Source organism: Sarcophilus harrisii, chromosome 3 (assembly GCF_902635505.1).
Source record: "Sarcophilus harrisii chromosome 3, mSarHar1.11, whole genome shotgun sequence".
Classification (NCBI taxonomy): domain Eukaryota; kingdom Metazoa; phylum Chordata; class Mammalia; order Dasyuromorphia; family Dasyuridae; genus Sarcophilus; species Sarcophilus harrisii.
The window spans coordinates 555,819,170-555,838,698 of NC_045428.1; the positions used below are offsets into that span (position 1 = coordinate 555,819,170).

The 19,529-nt window shown below is 50.3% G+C and overlaps 1 protein-coding gene across 2 annotated transcripts in view; it reads right to left on the bottom strand.

The window, feature by feature from the left end:
* Positions 1-235: 235 nt before the first annotated feature.
* ARID1A (AT-rich interaction domain 1A) overlaps positions 236-19,529 on the bottom strand; it is an 88,995-nt gene continuing 69,701 nt past the window's right edge. Inside the window, exons 5-20 of one of the 2 annotated variants that reach the window (XM_031962515.1) lie at positions 18,914-19,154; positions 18,582-18,674; positions 18,089-18,250; positions 17,147-17,459; positions 15,588-15,733; positions 15,390-15,499; positions 13,203-13,412; positions 10,361-10,568; positions 9,123-9,255; positions 8,693-8,865; positions 8,270-8,420; positions 7,864-8,022; positions 7,676-7,772; positions 6,064-6,946; positions 5,176-5,306; positions 236-3,309 (exon numbers count right to left, since the gene is read on the bottom strand). In XM_031962515.1, the coding sequence (XP_031818375.1) occupies positions 1,579-3,309; positions 5,176-5,306; positions 6,064-6,946; positions 7,676-7,772; positions 7,864-8,022; positions 8,270-8,420; positions 8,693-8,865; positions 9,123-9,255; positions 10,361-10,568; positions 13,203-13,412; positions 15,390-15,499; positions 15,588-15,733; positions 17,147-17,459; positions 18,089-18,250; positions 18,582-18,674; positions 18,914-19,154 (4,941 nt within the window). In that variant the 3' untranslated portion in view covers positions 236-1,578. The remainder of the gene's footprint in view (positions 3,310-5,175; positions 5,307-6,063; positions 6,947-7,675; positions 7,773-7,863; positions 8,023-8,269; positions 8,421-8,692; positions 8,866-9,122; positions 9,256-10,360; positions 10,569-13,202; positions 13,413-15,389; positions 15,500-15,587; positions 15,734-17,146; positions 17,460-18,088; positions 18,251-18,581; positions 18,675-18,913; positions 19,155-19,529) is intronic. The other variant, XM_031962516.1, reaches the window with a different exon arrangement.

The window sequence follows — 19,529 nt, forward strand, 5'->3', positions numbered from 1 at the left end:
GCTGGATTAGATAAATCTTGGAAGGTCTCCCTTGGCTTTAGATCCACTGGTGTAGTAGATAAGCTGGGGAGGAATGGGGGCCTTTTTCCATCCAGGCTGGCCAAGAGCTCTGATGTTGATTCCTCTTTGCTCCTTAGAAAGAAGAAAATGCAGCGGCTCAGTTTCCTGAAGAAGGCGGCCACCAGCACAATGACCCTTTCTGTTAGAAAATAAAAACCCTTACAAACATCTTACCAAGATTTAATGTACATTTATTCTTAACACGTGGAACATATAGTATAAAGATTTCATACTGAATAAATGATATTCATTAAGCCAAAAAAGGAAAAAAAGGAGGAATTTACATCAAGTTTTTAGCTACATTGTTTGAAATACAAATATGCAGAATTTATCACTGAAAAAATCTCAATTGTGTTTCTTCATCAGGAACTTCAACTGAACCTAGAACTTTTTCACACCTCGATTAGAAAGAAAACAAAACGAAAACGAAAACGAAAAAAAAAAAAAAAACCCAGGAAAAATAAACTATAAGTTGATTGGCTGCTGAGACAGCAATGACTTTTTACACAGAGACCTGTACAGCATCACCTCCAAGAGGAGAGATGTCTGGCAAGAGATTAAATAATTGTGTCTCGCTTTGGGCAGGTCACCAACTTGTTATAACTCGTCATACTATAAAGGAGGAGGGAAGGGGCGTGGCTAGGGACCAAACTGTGGGGCTCCAGAGGGTATGTGCAATGTACAACGTCATCTATATACACACGCAGCCGCGCAGGGCACTGCGGCTAAAGGTTAAAACCAGTTCTAAGAGGTGATCTCAGGGTTATTCATACAATCAAGGAGGAAGAGAAAGAGGTCAGGGTGTTGTAGGTTCACACATGATACTTTGGGGGAAAAGCCTTTTTTTTCTCCTCAACGTTTAACTAAAAACATTTTTAAAAACTACAGCTTGCTGCTGATCCAGCGTTTTCTCTTTTTTCAATGTGAGACATTATTACAGTATGTTTACAGTATAAGGTGTACAGTACAGTACATGAAGGTCCTACACTCTACTGCACAGGCCTCTCCATTGAACAGGGTCTGTTCACAACTGGTAACTTCTTGGCTCCTGCAAGATTGTGAATGTACAACAAGAAACCACACACAGTTCAGCAGTCACCTTTTTTTTGTCCTTCAGAGTTTTTGTGTTTTTTTTTTCTATTTTTTTTTTTTTTACCATTAAAAACAGTTATGAAAGGTGGCGTCCCATCGATGCAAGAACTGGGCGAGCCGTTATTTTATTTGTTTTTCCCCAAACTCACTGTAAACGACAGTAACTTTGGTTAAAATAAAAAAAAGTCTTCTATGTAGGCAGAACTCTGTCTTCTTGAGAAGGGTGGGGGGAGGGGAAGAGGAGGAGGAGGAACAGGAGGGGAGGGGATGGGAGGAGAGGCAGGAAAGATTTCCCCCAGGGAGAAGCAGGACAGCGCAGGGCGGGCTGGATTCTGAGGTGGTTTTGCATAAATAAAGGACAACAGTCAGTTTCTAAGTTCTCCACGCACGCACACACACACAGGGGAGGTGTCCATCCCACGGCTGTCATGACTGGCCAATTAAAAACAGTACGTCACAAATGACTTGTGAGACCAATGAGTTCATCAACGGCGACACCGAGATGTCCAGCAGCCGTGACTCGTACAATGTGAACTCCGAGTGGTTCTCGTCCACCTTGGCCAGGGCGAGCAGTGCCCGGGCCGCCCGGCGCATCATGTCCACGCTGGTCGGCTCAAAGGGGGGGTTCTGCATGTGCAGGAGGCTGGCCTGGCTCTGCTGGAACTGGGTGGCAGCCAGGCTGTCCTCCAGGAAGCCCAGCAGGTTCCCGACACTGCCCTTCTGCACGGCGATGGCCCGGGCGGCCAGGCTGTCTCCCTGGGCCAGGTTGGCCAGCAGCACCACGGCCATCTCCCGGCACACGGGGTTCTTTCGGTCACTGAGGAAGCGCACCATGGTGCTGTACAGCTTCTCCAGGCGACTGAAAGGGGGCGTGGCGAGGATCAGGTCCACGTTGTTGTCTTGGATGCTGAGTTTGCTGAGGGTTTCCAGAACCAGTCTCTGGGGGGAGAGGACGGCATTGGGGCCCAGGGTGGGGAAGGGGTCTTGGGCCTCGGCCGAAGGGCAGACCGCCCAGTGCAGGAGTCCGTCCAGAACCGGCAGGCAGATGCTCTCGGGGTACGGGGAGAGGTCCAGTTGACCTGAGATGTTGGCGAGCGTGACCAGGGTGTTTTCCCGGAGCATCTCCAGGCAGTCCCACCACCACTCTACCTTGTTGCAGCTCACCCCTTGGTCCTGCTCCTCCTCCTTCTCGTAGGTCAGCGGCGCTTGCTTGCGCTCCGGGTGCTTGTGGTGCAGCAGGATGAGTTTGCCGAGGATCAGCAGCAGCCCGGGGTGCTTGGACATCTCGAAGTCGTTGCCCGGCACAAACGACAGGCTCCGGATGGTGTTGGAGACACAGACGCAGCGCTTGGCAAGGGAGTCCTGCCAGTCCAGAAGGGTGCACAGTGGGGTCTCGTCCTTACTGTGGGGCTCATCTTCAAGGATCTTGATGTTCCGGTGGCTCTGCACAGGATTGATGCCAAAAGGAAACTTGCCGCTCTCCTTGGGGGTCTCGGCATTCTTGGGGCCCTCATCAGACAGGGTGCTAGGCCGAGACGACAACATGTCATCCATGGTGGCAGTGATCCGCTTCTCGGCGGGGCCGTCGGGCAGGGGGGCCTCCTTATCTCTCCCACCGGAGGTGCCCTCGGCAGCGGGGAGCCGCTTCTGAGGGGCCATGGGCACCGGCTCCCGGGACTGGCTCCCAGGCAGCTCCATCTTGCTCTCAAAGTGGGTCTGGATATGCTCGGTAGTGTCCCCGCCGCCGATCCGCCAGTGCAGCAGGCCGCTGTCAAACTCCTGTACTCGCCCCAGTTTGTCCGAGCAGTCCACCACAAAGGGGTCGTTCTTCTGCACGACTTTGACAGGCAGCTTGTCAAACTTGCTGACAAGCTTCTCCTCGCTGCTCTCCGAGAGCATCTTGTCCTTGCCTGCAAATGCAGCCTCCTCCTCTTCCTCCTCTTCCTCCTCCTCCTCCTCCTCTTCCATCTTGGGGCTCAGAAGCTCCTCCTCTTCCTCCCCTTCCGCTGGGGATGGGCTGGAAGCTTTCTTGAATCTCTCCGGGTCTAGCAATGTTCTCTGACCTGGGTCACCCACCTCATACTCCTTCAGAATGCCAAAGATCTCAATCAAGCAGCGCCGGAAATATTCCACAAGGAGCTCCAACAGTCCCGGCAGCTGGAACACAAGCAAGAACAGCCAGTGAGGAGAAAAAGGGGCCCAAACAAGGAGTCTGACGGGGGGAGTGCCCTCCACGGCCTACACACACATCCCCATCCCGCGCCTGTCCCAGCTCCTGCACGTGCCCTGCAGCGCACTGCCAGGGATCTCCCTCAGAGCCCTCCAGAGGGAAAGCCCAAGTCCTCTGAGCCATCCGACCCCAGGCCATCTAGGAAGCATGTCTGCGTTTTGGGCTGGTCCATCAAGGGATACAGAACAATTGGCCAAAAGACTTCTCAATCTGCTTAAGAGCAGGTATTATGCTGCCCCAACCAACCAAACAATCCGAGCTCTGGCAGTCACTGGACCTGCTCCCTGGCTCCCTCCCCTCCCCGACTGGCATTTCCTTTCACTTTCTCTGGATCTTCTTCACGTCCTGTTGGACAGTAGGGCCCAGAATTGTACAGAAGGGGATAGATGGCCAAGGATCCAAATCACCTGCCCTCCGCCATCCTTGGTCTCCCAGAAAGGCCTCAGGAGTCTACAGAACATCAAGGAACGTCCTTTGCTCTCTAAAGGCCAGGAGTACTGGTGTCTTCACAGAAAAACAATATACTCATTGACTCTATATTCTGGGCTTTTGTATCCTCTTTTAAAGAATTTGAGGAGTAGGGGTGGAGAGACAAATGAATACAGGGACAAGATAAAACTTTAAGGTTCCTTCCATGTTAAGCATTTTACAGATCTAAAAGTGTACATTAGCAGTCTTATTAATGTGACCATAAGTCTATTCCCATTACTGGAAAAGGTCAAAAAGTTCATGTTTTCCTGACAGAAGGTCAGGGGTTTCAGCTTTGTAAATAGACAGTACTTAAAAAAAAAAAAAAAATCACTCTAACATTAATTATGACCTTTCCCTACATTCTCATAGCAGAGCTTGAAAACATTAGGAGCACACAAGGAAAGAAGCTACAGAACAAAGACATGTGGGCTTGACTAAACTAAAGGTGAGAAAAGAAGCTAAGAGAACCTGGGGTGCTCGGAGGGAATTCAGAAAGTCTGTGAGCTTGGAGAGGAAACAAATTCATGTTTTTATTTTCAACAACTATTATTTGAAATTTAGCCTCTCCTTTGACTACAATTGTAGGCAAATTCAAACCCAGGAGTGTTACAAGCCGCACATGTGACTCTGTTACCAACAGAAGTGACAGGTGCCATTGTATCACATTCCAGTTGTTACCAATGCTCAATAAAATACTTATGCTCATCACTGCTTTGAGATCAATTGTAGTTATGAGACCTGCTGCTAGATCACACATGATTACAGACTGTATTTCAAACATAATTGATTTCCCTTTTGATCCTATATATTCTATTTTAGGCATTCAAAAACATGCTTGAGAGGAGTCTGTAGACTTCAGCAGATGCAAAGGGGTTCAGGACACAAAAATAGGTGTATTTCACATGGCAATTTATTTTTACTGATTCTAGGAAGAGAATCTGCTATTTACATCAATATCAATTAAGGAAAAAAAAGTTTTTTTTAATTTATTCCTTTTCATTTGTCATATTCTCCAAACTCCTCCTATACAGACCAAGTTCAAGGACAAAATGATAAAGTTTCCAAGTTCTTTAGTCAGAAGAGTTTAGGGGGAAGATGCTAGAAGTGGTGAGAAAGATATTGCTTTAATGGCCCATTCTGGGACCTGAGCGGAGCCCCTGGGACCACCCATTCAGTGCCAAGCCTCAGGGACCAACAAATCCAGACCCTGCCCCTAATTCCAGCCCTACGTCATGCAGCAAACACTAGAGTGCTTGACTGCAGACTCAATACCTTCCTCCAGTTCTATCCCAAGGCCCTCTCCCCTAGCCACGGATGCTCACCTGGCCCAAGTTGAAGGTCATAATGCTGTTGTCATCATACAACAAGATGTTGATGGTGTCTAAGGCCCACGTACTCTCTGCCAACAAGCCCGACTTGAGGGACATCATCACTCGCCATGCCTCTGGAGTTCCTGAAACACAGTACCGCCCTCCTCCCCGTCAGTGCTTTGTGGACCCCAAGTGGTTGGTCAAGACTTGCCCAGAAGTGGGCTTGTAGAAGTTCTGGGGAAGATACCTCGAGTACCCACCCGAGAGGCTTCTCCCACCAACCACCTGCCCAGAGGAACTACTACGAGTACCACATCATTTGGCAATTACGTGCCATGAGCTCCTAGGGCTTCAAAGGGACCAGAGCTGGAACTTCTATTAGGCTGAAGAATCTCCCTTCTTCTATACGGATGGCAATCAACCCAGAGGTGGAAGCTTGAGAGGGGTCATTAAATTACTTCTGGCCAACCAAATAGAACAAAAGCCAATGGGGTGTCCAGAGGAGAGGTCAACTAGTTCTTCTGAATCAGCACTAATCAAGAATTCCCCTTGGCAACTCTCCCTTGGGTGTGGAGAAGAACATCATTTAGGCCTCTCCTCATCTAGATATCAAAGCTGATGAAGTGGGAGGTGAGGGGGTCTGGGCTCTAGAGCCCTCCTGCGAGCAGGAGCACCTCCGGTCCTCCCGACACCATGCACTTGCCCAGCTCATCAGGGAACCGACATTAGCTTGGTACAAGAATTCTCAAGCTTCCAGACCAATGACCGCTCTCAAGGCCGAGAGGGAGGCTGAACATAGACTGAGTTGAACCCTCTGTCAGTTTTGGGAAGGGTTAATCAGCCCTCATCTCCAAATGGGGAAGCCAGCTTTCAGCCAGCTCTTCTCGGGAATCTCCTTACCAATATCTTTCGTCGTGAGCCGCCTCCTGGGTTTCAACACAGGCTGTGTGGCTTCCACGGAGCCAGGAGGGAAGGTGATGTCCCGCCTGATCAGGGGGGGCTGCACGGGGGCAGGTGCTATGTGTGAGGCAGGCACTGGAGGACCTGCCTTCTGCATCTTCATCCCCGAGTGTAGAAATGGGGACTTGCTGGGCGATGTGCGGTTCTCCAGGGGCCGGGGAAGGGGCGCGGGACTGGATACCTGAGGAATGTGATTCTGCATGCTGGGCGGGGGCTGATAGTTAGACTGAGGGGGCCTTGTCATGGGGGGCACAGGGGCCGAGGGACCATACGGAGGCTGGCGGGTGCCATGGGAAGGCCATGGGCCCTCGTGATTGACCCTCTGATCTGTGTGCAGCATTTCATCTGTTCGGTTCACTCCATGGTAGGCAGGCCCCTGGGGGGCAGAGCCTGTGTTCTGCCGATTGGGGTAATTGTAGCCCATATCATTGCGCCCCTGCCACATGGTGCCCTGTTGGGGACCCTCTGTAGTTGGCTGCATGGGGCCACCCATCATCTGGGGTGGCATGCTCTGCTGGGCATTGGAGCCAGGGGGTGCCGAGACCCGGTCTCGGCCAAACTGGAATGGGAATTGGTTCTGGGGGCCTCCTGCCGGCCGGCGATCAGCACCAGCGGTGGGATAAGCATTCCCATACTGGTTGTACACGTCCTGTTGGGGAGATGGCTGCGCTGGTTGCTGTTGGCTGGCTGTCTGGGGCTGGGCCGGGGGCAACTGCTGCTGTGGCGGCTGGCCTTGTCCGCTGCTGTACGGCACGCTGTACATCTCCCCTTCGTGGCGCTTGGCTGGAGGGCCATAGGTGCCATCCATGGGCCGCTTATAATTCTAGGAAATGGACATAGAGGGAAAGGTGTATGAAGCATTCTGGGAACCAGAGGCAACGCGAGGATGTAGCCAAGATGGACACCCTGGTGAGGGGCTGCAGACCTGCCTTCAGGAACGTTTCCTAAGGCAGTTTCTGAAGATGACAAGGAGTTCTTCCTTCCCCTTGGGTTTTCTGGTTTCCCTTAACTTTTTTTTTTACTGTTTTTTTTTACTGGTATACTTTGTTTTTATATCACTTCCATTTCCCAACACAGACCTCCCCGAACTCTAAAATTCAGCTATCGATAATATATGACAGAATAAAGAGCAAGAGGAAAAAAGCAGTTTACCAAAACAAATCGATTGTTCAAACCAATGCAATATTATGGGCAATTTTCATGCCCTTAGACCCCACGCCTCCTATCTCTTAGAAAGCAAGCAAAGCAGTCACTGTGGCAGACTGATTCCAGGATGGGCCTGGGACTTATTTCCTAGTCACTGAGGAGAGCTCTCAGGAGTTTAATAGGGTAGACACAAAATACATATGTTCCTAAACACAAACTTCTACAAGAGGGTTGTGTTATCACTAAACAGTAGAGACAAGTTAAAAAAAAAAAAAATCAGTTTTTAAGAAATCAAAAACATCTATTGCTTCAAATCAGGCTGGAGGAATTCATCAAGAAGGGTCCACATTTGAAAGGCAGGCTGTTTCTCTGGACCCCTTCCTCTTCCCCAGTGGCCCCCACTCACCTGCTGCTGCTGTTGGTACATTGCGGTTTGCTGGCTGGGGAATGGGCTGCTGGAAGGGGTGCCTTGAGTGGAAAACTGATTGCCATAGGAATCGTGCCTGCAAGACAGAGAGAAGCGTGTGAGGGAGGGCAGGAGTCCAGAGCACCCAAAAGCTGCCCGACCCCGAGGTTCGGGCCATGCTCACTGACCGCTGCTGCTGCTGCTGTGGCTGTGGTGGCTGCTGCTGCTGCTGCTGTGGGGGATAGCGGCTGGGAGAGTACATCCCCGAGTCTGGGTTGGAAGGCATGAGGTTTGGCTGTGGGGCCCCTGTGCCCAGGCTTCCCTCGGGTCCGAGTCCGGACTCCGCCCTAAGTCAGACAGAAGCAGAAGGACTCTTACTCTGGGTTTCAGTCACCAGAAAGGAGAGTGGTTTAGTTCTGTGGAACCCATACTGCCCTGTTCTGTGCCAACTGTGCCCTCAGTCGCATCACAAGCTCTCTGAGGCAGTATCTATAAAATGAGGAAACACCACTTGCACTATTGACCTCTGAGAGCCCCAAAGTGCTAGAAATAAGTCACTATTATTCCCAGAGGCCTTTCATCTACTCCACTCACCTCACTCTGTCGTAAGGGCCTCCATATGGATAATGCTGCCTTTGTCCCATTGCCATATTCCCCAAACCAGGGCCTGTGGCACGGTTGTAGGGGTCCCCCATCCCACTGTTGGGGCCCTGCCCTGAGGACACGAAAGGATCATTTCCTGGAGCTAGAAGTAGAAGACAAGAAAACAGTAAGAAGGGGAGAGAGGGGAAGCCGGAGCTCTAGAGACAAGGGAGGGGTATCTCAAAGCTCAGGTTTGACTTGGTGCCTGACGGCTCCACCACAGGCTCAAAACACATGGTAAGTCAACACAAAAGTCTCAGTTGGGAGGATGAACCGAGAGGAGGCGGGACAAGGAGTGAGGATGGTGCTTGGGAAGGTGACCTCCTTAGCATGCGATGGTGGAAGCGGAAGGGGAGGACACCAGGGCACAGTCACCTTTCCTCATGCTGCCGTAAGGATCCTTATTTGGCTCATAGGACATGCGCCCCATCATGTCAGAGGTATTCATGCTGGGCTGGTACCCAGGGTTCGGAGTCATGGAATTTCGCTTTTGGAACGTGGGGTCACTTCCATCAGCAAAAGCATCCTGGATCCCCACAGAGTTGCTCCTGCTCAGGAACCAGAAAATTTGGTGAGAAGCAGAATCATCCCATCCCCTCCTCCGGCCTTCCCTGACGACTGCCAGGAAAGGCTGAGGGCAGACCTGGCACTGCCCAATCCCTGCTACCTGGGTGTGAGACAGCTTTTGGGAGGGGAAAGGAAATTCCCTTGGGACAGCCTTGCGGGGGGAGGCACCACCTCAGCCCTGGCACCGATCAGGTGCTCCCTCCCACTGTCACCGAGGCCCCACGTCCAGTGCTGTTACCTGATGCCTGGCAAAGGGGGCATCTGACTATGTGGGGTGGATGCTGGAGTTGGTGGCTTCAAGTCTCCTCCTTCTGCCATGGAACTGCTGGTTGACTGAGGGGTTTGTGGCCCCTGCATGGACCCTGACCCCGCTGCAAATAGAGACAGGGACAATGAACACTTGGCAGAAAATGCCTACTCTTTGTACGTCTTTCCACAGAAAAGTCCATGGATGAGGAAAGGTGCCTCCCCACCTGTCACCAACAGAAGAAATCGTTCCCCTAGAATTAATTCTTCCCTCTTTACTTCTCTTACCCATTAGAAGCGTCGTGAAAAGAAATGAGGGCAATTAATAGGGACGGATAACTCTGGACTTGACTGGTTCTTAGCTACTCCCTTCCCGCGGGTCAAGAAGGGCAAGGTCCCAGAGGGCGCATTCATGACCGCAGCACCCAGCCTGGAGCCGAGAGGCTGGGGGCAAACTTTTTCGGAAAGCACGCTGACCATCCAGCACCAAGGCTCCCCCTGCCCCTCCCTGGGCTCCGCGGCCCCCAGCCCCGCGCCTCCGCGGAACCTCCGCCAAGTCCCGCTGCAAGGCTGGGACAACCTGCCGGGCCCGGCTCGGGCGGCTCTCCGAGGCTGGAAAGCGGCGAACTCCTGGTAATTAATGTTTCCATTAGTTACCATTCCCAGCACCCGATATCCCATGGCTTCAGCCGGGCGGGCTGATGAGTCATTCCAGCTATTCATTAAAATCCTCAGAGGTCAGCACCAGGGCATGTTTGTTTACACCCCACCTTCCTGGCACCCTGTCCGCGCTCCCCTCCCGGCCACAGCCGCGGCTCCGGGGAGGGTGGGCAGAGTCCCTGGCAGCGGGGAGCTTCATTCATAACCCCTCCCCCGCCCTCCGGCCTCCCCATTCATCTCCATCTCGGCTCCCCTGGGAATCCCGGGCTCGGTCTGGGCCACATTCTAAGGCGCTGACATCAGTGAGCGGAGCCTCCCAGACATCCCCAGCCTCCCAGCCATTTGTTGTTCCCCCCACCCCCCACCGCCCTCCCACTCGCTGGTTTACAAACACTTGGCACCTGGCCAGGGGCGCACTGAGCACTAAAACCCGGTGGCGGCCCCGATCCTGCCTGAGCAGCCCGGAGCAGCCTCGGGCTCCGCTTCTGAGGGCCCTGGGGCGCAGAGGCCGGCAGGACTAGGAGGGGCCCTCACTGTCCCCGCCCCGGTCGCCGAGCGGCTCGGGCTCACCTGGTGACGGCGGCTGGATCTTGGGCTGGGACTTCTTGGAATCTGCGGCGGCAAAGATATCTGGGGGAGGGTCTTCTCCCCGCTCAATCTTGCACTCAAACGCGTAGAGACACTGGATGTACTGCTTTTTCAAGGAGCTGGCGGCGCTGCTCGAGGTGCCCACGTTGAGGTTGGTGGCCAGCTCCCGCCACTTCTTGTTCTTATTGACCTGCACAACCAATCGGGGGTCAGGACGCACTGGGGCCCTGCCGAAGGGCCCGGTGTTCTGGGAGGTCCCAAGGCCGGGCTACGCGCCCTTACCAGGTCTCGAGCGTGAATCCCTCCCCGTCCCCCCCCTTCCTTAATGAGGACAGCCCGGCCCTCCCTGGGATCCGAAACCAGTCAGAGAAGGAAGTACATTGTGGCAGAACTTTGAGGATAAATATGCTGGAGAGAACTTTAATGCAGACGTCCTCCATTGTTGTGACAGAGGCAGCAAGAGGGGTTGGACCTGGAGTCAGGGGAGACAGGCTCCACGAGTCACGTGACTCTGGCCAAGTCCCTTCCACACTGCGGGCATCCATTTTCTTTTCAGTAAAAACTGGGGGTGATCATCCCCAACCACTTCCGAGAAACTCCTATGTTAGGTAAGCTGTTGTTCCGTTAATGGAATAACTGCACACAGACTCTTTTAAAAGACCCCTCTTGGGGCTCACCTTGGGAGTGAGGGGATGGTCACACCCCAAACCATGCGTCCCCCGCCCCAGGAGGAGGGCTAAAGATGGGACCCAAACACAATAGCCGCAGACAATGCTTTTCTGGGGAGTCTCTTTATAGATGTTCCATGGCTGCTTTTATTTTTAAATTTGTCTCTGCCGTCTTATTTATCGAGGACTTATCATTAAGCAGTCTGGGCAATGCACAACACTGGCCGACTGGCCCTGGGGGAGATAAGGAGTAATGCAGTCCCTGACCTCACAGGGGCTTATAGTTTACAAGGGAGAAACAAATACAGACCAAGATAACAATACAAGTCCAAAAATGTAGGGATCTGAAACTCCAAGAATGAAAACTCTTTTCTGAGGAAGGTGCCAAGATATTAGCAGGAAAAGCTAGGAACAGGAAGTGGGGTCTACAGTGGCTGGGACCATTCCAAACCAGATTCCAAGATATACGCTTCGCAACCTGGAGCAGAATCTCCTTGAGAACAGACTTAGTCACTTTTGTTTTTAGATCTTCCCCCAAACCAGCTCAGAGCTCTGTCCACAATGTGTTCTCAGCAATTCCTGACGCCAACATGATTTCCCACTGCTACCCAAAGCACATCCCTCTCTGATCACTTTAAGCAGGTCTCCCAGTTGTTCGTGGCACGGGTTTCTCTCCTACCTTGTTACTTATACCAAATGTCCTCTTCAGATTACTTAAACCTCTAAGTGATATACACCCATTAGGATTTGAATCAAGTCACTTCCCATTTATTACTCTTTTCTTTGAATTACTATTGTACTTATAGTCAAAAGCATATAATCTAGTAATTCATATTCATATGGTTAGTAAGGACCTAAAAGATACTCTAGATCAACAAAATGCAAAAGTGAGGCTCAGAGGTGTGTCTTAACTTGTCCATGGTGCCCATGATTGAAGATGAGTAAGTGATAAGGCTGGAGGAAAGTGTCCAGAGACCCTGAAGACTTGCCAACAAGCTCTCAGTCTCTGATGTTACCTGGTGCTGACTTTCCTCTTTCCTCCCCCCTTCTCCCTCCACAAAACCTAAGTTCTTCAAGGATCAGAGCCATCTTGTTTTTATGTCTACAGCCACAGGATCCAGCACAGGGCCTGGCACATAGCAGGCAATTAATAAATGCGTACTGATTGATATCTCCTTTTCATAAAGAGTCTTAACATTCTAAGTATTTTGGCTTTATACCCTCAAAATATATATTCCCTTAAGGCAGGGAGACTGTCTTGTCAATAAATTCTGAATGATGCCCATCCCAGTGTTATTCATGACATCCAGATGCAAGGGAAGAAGGACCATTATGTTCTACAAGACAAACTCAATCAATTATTGTTTTTTTCTTCTGTCTGAGGGAACAAAGTGTTGAGGAGCATCATACCATGTGCAAAAAGCAGGATAATTCTCAGGTGTCAAGCAGCTGCCTTCCTTGAAAAGAGGAGGTCTAGGGAGATCACTAGAGGAAAGGATATTTGGGTTTGTGGGTATCTGGGAAGAGGGGAACTGACAGTTCAGAGGATGGGAACTCATATTCCACAGCTGGTTGACAGGTTTTGAAGAGACACTTTCTAAAAAAGCCCTCCTTCATTTGGGTCACGTATCACTCCAAAACTCACAGCTCTACACCATCCAGACACTGCTCTAAGTGATTTCAGACTCACATGAAGATGGGTATTCTGGAGGTTGTCGTTCATTGCCCACCTCCTGTTTTGTCAAATTAGATGTCAGAAGATAAGACCCAGAGCTGTCTTTTTAAAGACTAAATACAGTTTTTAGCATGGTACCTTATAAAGAGATTAGGCTCTCCTTCATTAAGCCTGCTGTGTAACTTTTAGGATTAAATGCTACTCAGGTAGTTGACCGACACTGTCTCTTCCAAATAGCTTTGAAATCTAATTGCAGAGAGGAATATTTTCTGAGAATCGAGGACATGTCTTTCTAGATTCACGTGTGACTAGAATGCGCTTTCCGCCATAGCCCCGAGCCTTCCATTTATCCCACATTTGGGTCCTCTACGACATTGAGTTTTCAGAGAGCAGGGACTGTACAAGCTTTGGAGGCTCCATCAGACCATCACTTAATAAACCCTGTGAGTGAAAGGAGGGAATCAGAACATCATGTCCTCACCTGAGTCAGACCGCCAATCTCCTTCACAGACACGTAGAGGCGGTAGAGGTCCAAGGGTTTCCTGCCCACAGCAGGCAGGTTGGTCATTCCCATTGCTTTCTCTTCCGTGAAGGCAAGGTAGCGGTCCACCCAGATCTTCCTCTCAGGCTCACCCCCTAATTCGTACAACTTGGTGATCTTCTCATTGGTGGTAGTGGAGGAACTGGACTTCTGGAAGGGGAGGGGGCAGGTCAGAGGGTCATGGGAATGAGTCCTAGATCCCAGGCCTGTTCCAAGGCTCTCCCAAGGTTCTCACTTAGGGGTGGAGAAGGGCAAGAATAAAGACAAAGAAGAATACAGGGTTTTCCCACCCTGAGTTTAATTGAGAATGGGAATCGTTTTTATTCAAGGTTGAAAGATTAAAGGAGAGCCAGTTCTTTGGCTAGAGTTTGGTGGAAAATAAGTTGCCACTGTAGAGCCCTGGCCACACATCAGTACATACTCTCCAGAGGAGAGCTTGAAAGTCCCAAGAGGATTCAAAGAATGACCCACATTCAGTTGGAATAGATTAGGTACTTTTTCCCAAGGACTTGGGACCCAAGAAAATGAATTAGATGACCTATGAATAGGGATTTCTGGAGCCCAACTTTGGGGGGCTAACTTTTTCTTTTTCCCTATTCAATTTAGATTAGGAATGGTGCAAATCCACATGAAGCTGGATTCCAAGCTGCTGTCCTATCATACCATGTTTCTCATAGCTAAAGTAGCTAAGGACCCAAGTTTCATCTTCCACGTCTCTAAAACTGTATGTGGTTAGGCACGGATCATTACAACTGCTCATAACATAGACTCAGGCTGCCCATCCTTAGATGACAGCAGGAGGCACAGCTCCAGGGGGAGCATCCACTGGATGGACTGAAATGAAGAAATTTTTGATGGGAAGGAAGAATGAGGGAGGAATAAAAATATTGCTTAGCAATATTTTTGGAAGGGAGCTCAGAGATCACCTGGTTCAATCAGCTCATTGAAAGCACAGTGAAAAGGTCACCAAGATCTCTCTCTCTCTCCTCCCTCCCCCCACAAACAATCAGGTCCAGAGGCTGGACTTTCCCCAGGTCTTCCTGCTTCTTGGTCTACTGCTTGTACTCTCTCCACCCCCCTTTAAAAAAAAAAGAAAGACAGGCCTCAATTGTTCCCAAAGTAAGAACTGCAGACTATTAGCAGCTAACACTGAAGAGTGCTAGAAATTACAAAGAAGAAAAAAGTCAACCAAAATTACCCTGAGATTTCTCCTGGAATCTGGCAAAATGCAAAGATGATAAAAAGATCGAAAGAGTCAATGATGAAAGGGCGGAGGGAAAGACAGGCATAACAACACACTGTTGGTAGAACCATGAATCAGTTCACCCATATTGGAAACCAATTTGGAATTTTGCTAAGAAATTACTAAAATGTCTAGGACTATTGATTCAGAGATCCCACTCCTAGGCACACAATGTCAAGGAAGTTAAAGACAGAAAAGTACAATGTAGAGCAAAATGTTCATAGTAATGTTTTTTATGTTGGGCAAGAAATAGGAAAAAATGAGCAAGCAATGGCCAGATAAATGTGGTTACATGAAATGTAATGGAATATCTTATTGCACCATAAGAAATAATAAATGGGAAGAAATCCAGAGAAGTATGGGAAGACTTCTATGAAGTGACGCAGAGTGAGGTAAGCAGAACCAGACAAACTATATACATGATGACTAACAATGTAAATTGAAGGGGGGGGGGGGGGGGGGGGGGGGGGGGGGGGGGGGGGGGGAGAGGGAGAAAGTTATTGCTTTGTAATTAGAATAACCAAACTTGGCCCCAAAGAAATGAGAAAATATCCATCTTTCCCCCTTGGAGAGGAGAGGAACCATGGATGCAGAATACTGCCCATTATGTCAGAATCAACACAACAGTTTTGTTCAAATGATTCTTTTCCTTCTTTCTTTGCTTTGTGTTATAAGCAGTGGCATGTTGCTAGAGTGGGGGGAGAGGAAGAAAAGATATTCAGAAATGAAGATGATGTAAAAATAAAAGAAATACAAATTAAAAAAATAATAATAAAATAGAAGGAAGCAGTTCTGACCAGTGCCACTTTGGTATGCCCTAACCTATTCATCCCCATCCTTCTGTTCTAATTAGGGAAGACCAAAGAGTTAAGAAGAAGCTTTACCTTAGATTTGGACTCGGGTTTAGGTGTTCCATCTGCCTTGTTGTTCATTTTGGTGGCTGGTGTTAATTTGACTTCCCCAAGACCCATCATCTCTGGGCTAGCTGCCATCCCTAGAGAACAAGAGAATATGTAAGCCTTGTGACACTGGCTCTGATGCCATGAATCCTTTGAATAAGCTATGACCAAACCAGGACTTACCTGCTGAATTGTTGGCTATGTTCCCACCCATGGGATAGGGGGGACCCTGAGGGTTGATCATGCCAGCCATACTGTTAAGTCCTTGCCCATAAGGAGGCCCAGTTCCCATCATGCCCCCTTGATTCATATTGGGATAACCTGGAGGCCTGAAGAGGAAAGGTAGAGAGATAAGGAAGGTGAGTGTAATTAGGAACTCTAAGAATGTACAATTGTTTTTCAACTTGGCTAGAAGATCTGCATGGAGAAAATGAATGGGTCTCAAGAAAACAGAAATGTGCAAAGGCTGACCTAGATAGTCTTATCTTCTATCTCCCTACATAGGATGCTAGAGGGTTTATAAAACCTAAACAGGAAACAGTAGCTGTATTTTAAGGCTGTCAAGACATCAGAACCAACCTCACTGAAGGCCAATAGCTCCTCTATGTCTTTTACCTCTTTTGTTCCATCTTATCTTGAGTATTTCTCTAAAATTCCTGTCTGGCTCAAGATCTAACCTAATGACAGGTCAGTGTGATGGTAACTGGCCTTCTGTTTCCCAGGGGCTGTACTGCCTCCCTACCTCAGACTGACCTGTCATGGAGACTGCATTTCTAGGACTTTGATTGCTCTAGGTATCTTTTTACCAAATCTATCCTTTACAGTTACAACCTATCCTCCTTCTCCCACTTCTATAGTTTGTACACATCTTGATAGCATAAGACACATTTAAAATCTCAGGTCCCATTAGGCTGGCTACCTAAGGGCCAAAGACCCTTGTCTACCAATGGTCAGAAAAGACCAAAGATCTGGTCTTTTTAGCCATTAAGTCCAATTGCTCAAGCCTCACTGACCAGAGCCAAGGGAACCAGAAACACCTTAGATTGTTCACTGGCTCCTCTGCCCTGGCCACCCATGGGAGACTGTGACTGCAGAAGAAATTTCGTAGTGAGCAGGACCACACTACTTATTGGGAAATCGATAATCACCATTCCTCTTAATGTTCTAGCTGCCCAATTGGCAGCTCAATTTGATACAGAAAATTCAAATTAAGCTAAACTTTATCATCACATCGCCAGCACAGAATAAAAAGTAGATTGAAAATTAGTCTTAATTCTACCCACTATTAAAAGAAAGGTCTTAAAGATTTGTTAAATAGATGATTGAGAAACAAGGAGGACATTTAGAGAAGGGAGACCTATTCATGATTGGAGGGAGGAAGCAGCATGATATACACCTAAGGAACTAGGTCCATTTTTGTCTGATATTTCCTTTTCCTGGGTACCTACACTGATCACCAAATCTCAAGTACTGAGTCTTATTCTAAGAATCAGAGGTAATATAGAAGAGTGGAGACAAAATAGGGTTCAAGTCCCCTCCCAGACACACAGATTGGCTGTGGAATCCTGGATAAGTCATGGAACCCCCTCACTGTGCTCTGAGTCACAGAGAAGGGGCCGCTCTGTACTGGAAGGAGTTTCATCTCTCCTGTCCCTCCTGCCCCTGGAATTCCTTATCACAGGTGCAGTCCTTTCCCCTCTCTCAAGGACAGGTATAAGCCAAGGGGAAGCCCTAAGTCGTACCTGTTTTGGATGGAGTTGGCAGCAACATGCATGGCAACGGCGGTTTCTTGTGCTTTCCGGTTCATACCCCCAGGTGGGGGGCACATCCCCGACCCAACCTGAGGCGGCATGTTGGCCATGTTGGGACCGTAAGGCCGACTGCCCATGGAGGCATGACTCATCCTTCCCGGGGGAAGTCCGCTGTAGGGAGGCATGCCACTCTGGCCGTGCATCTGAGCCCCAGCCCCCATGGGGTTCATGCTCCCCGCCATCCCTGCACTTGCATAGTTGGCGTTGGGCAGGGTGTTATAGTTTGGCTGCCTGGGGTAGCCTCCTGGGAGGAGATGGAGAGAAGATGCAGTTATCAGGGGAGCCGTCCCAGTCCTCCACACCAGAGCCAAAGAGCGTGTCTGAACTTGGTGGGAGGGCCATTGGAATCTGGGGGAGACCCCCAAGCCCAACAGCAGCAAAGACACCAGTCTGGGAGGATGACATGGGTGATGCAACTCATCTCAAATGACCGGGAGGGGAGTGACCTACGGATCTAGCTTTATTTCCACCCAGGTCTTTCTAATGTACATTTTTTCCTGTTGGGATCTGCAGAAAGCTTGTTTCCGGGTTCTCTACAAAGTACACGTCTTTAGGAGCCGGGCTGACTCTCTGCCCCACACACTATGGGGCCCTTGGTCACTGTTACTGAAGAACCAATTTTCTTACTCAAGACAGGACACTATCCTCTTCTCTAGGATACCAATGTCATTTACAGGCTGACAATGACATGACATCCCTTAGAATCCCGTCTGACACAATTATCCCACAATTCTGCAGCATAACTGATTCTCACTTTTTTCTGGGTCCTGCTTCCCGACTTGGGGCAAACCCCTTTATCCAACCTATAATCAAAACGAATCATGCTTGGGAAGGAGCCCTTGGAGGGAGGTTCCAGGCAGGAAACGTTCTCACCTTGAGGGCCATATTGACCCCCCTGGGGCCCATAGCTTCCCATGGAGTTCTGGTAGGAGCCCATGCCTGCGTGCATCTGTCCCGACGACTGACGAGGAGATAAGGCAGAACCAGGCTGAGGGGAACTGTACTGGGGCATCGGAGGGTTTCTCTGCATGTAGCCTGTGGGAAGCAGAGATGGTCAGCGATACAGTCACTCACTCAAGAAAGGCGGGGCCTCCCTGCTCTCTGCCCACTGGTGCTCCCCTGGGACCGCACCCTCTGTCCCTTGGCTCCGGCACCTACTCACAAGGGGAGCGGCTCCACACGGTGGAAAGACAGGCCCCAAGCCCCCGGTGGAGGGCCCTGTGCGGACACATGGCCACCATGAGGCCATGGGGATTGCCCTCTAAGGCCCACCACCACAAGCTCTCTCCAGCTCCGTGGCCACTGTGCCGATCGGTCTGGCCCCCCCACTCTGGCCCCAGATGAGTTCTGCGGGTCAGCCTCTCACCTCGGTCCTGGGCGATGCTCGACTGGTTCATGGAAGGATGCATGATGCTATCTGACTGGCCACTGGGCGGCCGAGGTGGCATCTGGGTGCCTGCTCCAGGAGTAAGAAGACAGGTTAGCTCGGGCCGCCAACCCCAGCAATGGGCCCAGGGAGGAGTCCGGGGGACTTCCAAACTCCCCAGAGGGCAGGACCCAGTGGCAAGTCAGAGGTCAATCCAAGACCTTTCCCCAGAAACCTCTGGAGAGCCTGTCTGGGACACTTTCAGCGCACCTCTGAGCTCCCCAAGCTCTTCCCAGTAAAGGGCCAAGGCCATCCCAAACCCCTGCCCTTACCTGGCACTGCAGCAGGTGAGAGTGGTCCTGAGCGAGACTGAGCAACACTGGCAGGAGAGCCCACCGGGGAGGGGGAAGGCCCTCGGATCCCAGGCAGATGGGGGGAGGTATGAGGAGAGAAAGGAGACTGAGCTGGGTTACTCTGTTCTCCTTGGCTGCTGGAAATCCCTGAAGTGCTCACGCCAGGGCTCAGAGCTCCTTCTGTCCCCATGGGGAGATCATCTATCGAGCCAGACAGATCCTGTAAGCAGCACAAAGAGACCCAGGTTAGGAACACTGCTTAGTCCAGAGCTCCGGGAGGTGGGAGGCCTCGGGCCTTCCTGGGCTTGGGCTTCTCCAGGCCCCGCCTGCTCTCAGGAGGGCTGAGCTGCTCAACAGGAATTTTGAGGAGAAAGATACAAAGAAACCAGAAGCTCCTGGTGACCTTTCTTTCACATGGAAGCCAAGCCCACCTTTAAAAGGCCGCCAGTTAAGCCCAACAGAAGCAGGGTCAGGTTTGGTCCCTGGTCCTCCGGGTTCACCAATTTATTTGGAGAGGGAGGGTCTCTGTGCAGGTCACTCTTACTTGACCACAGAGGTGATTCAGAGGTCAAAGAGGGAAAAGATTACAATGCAT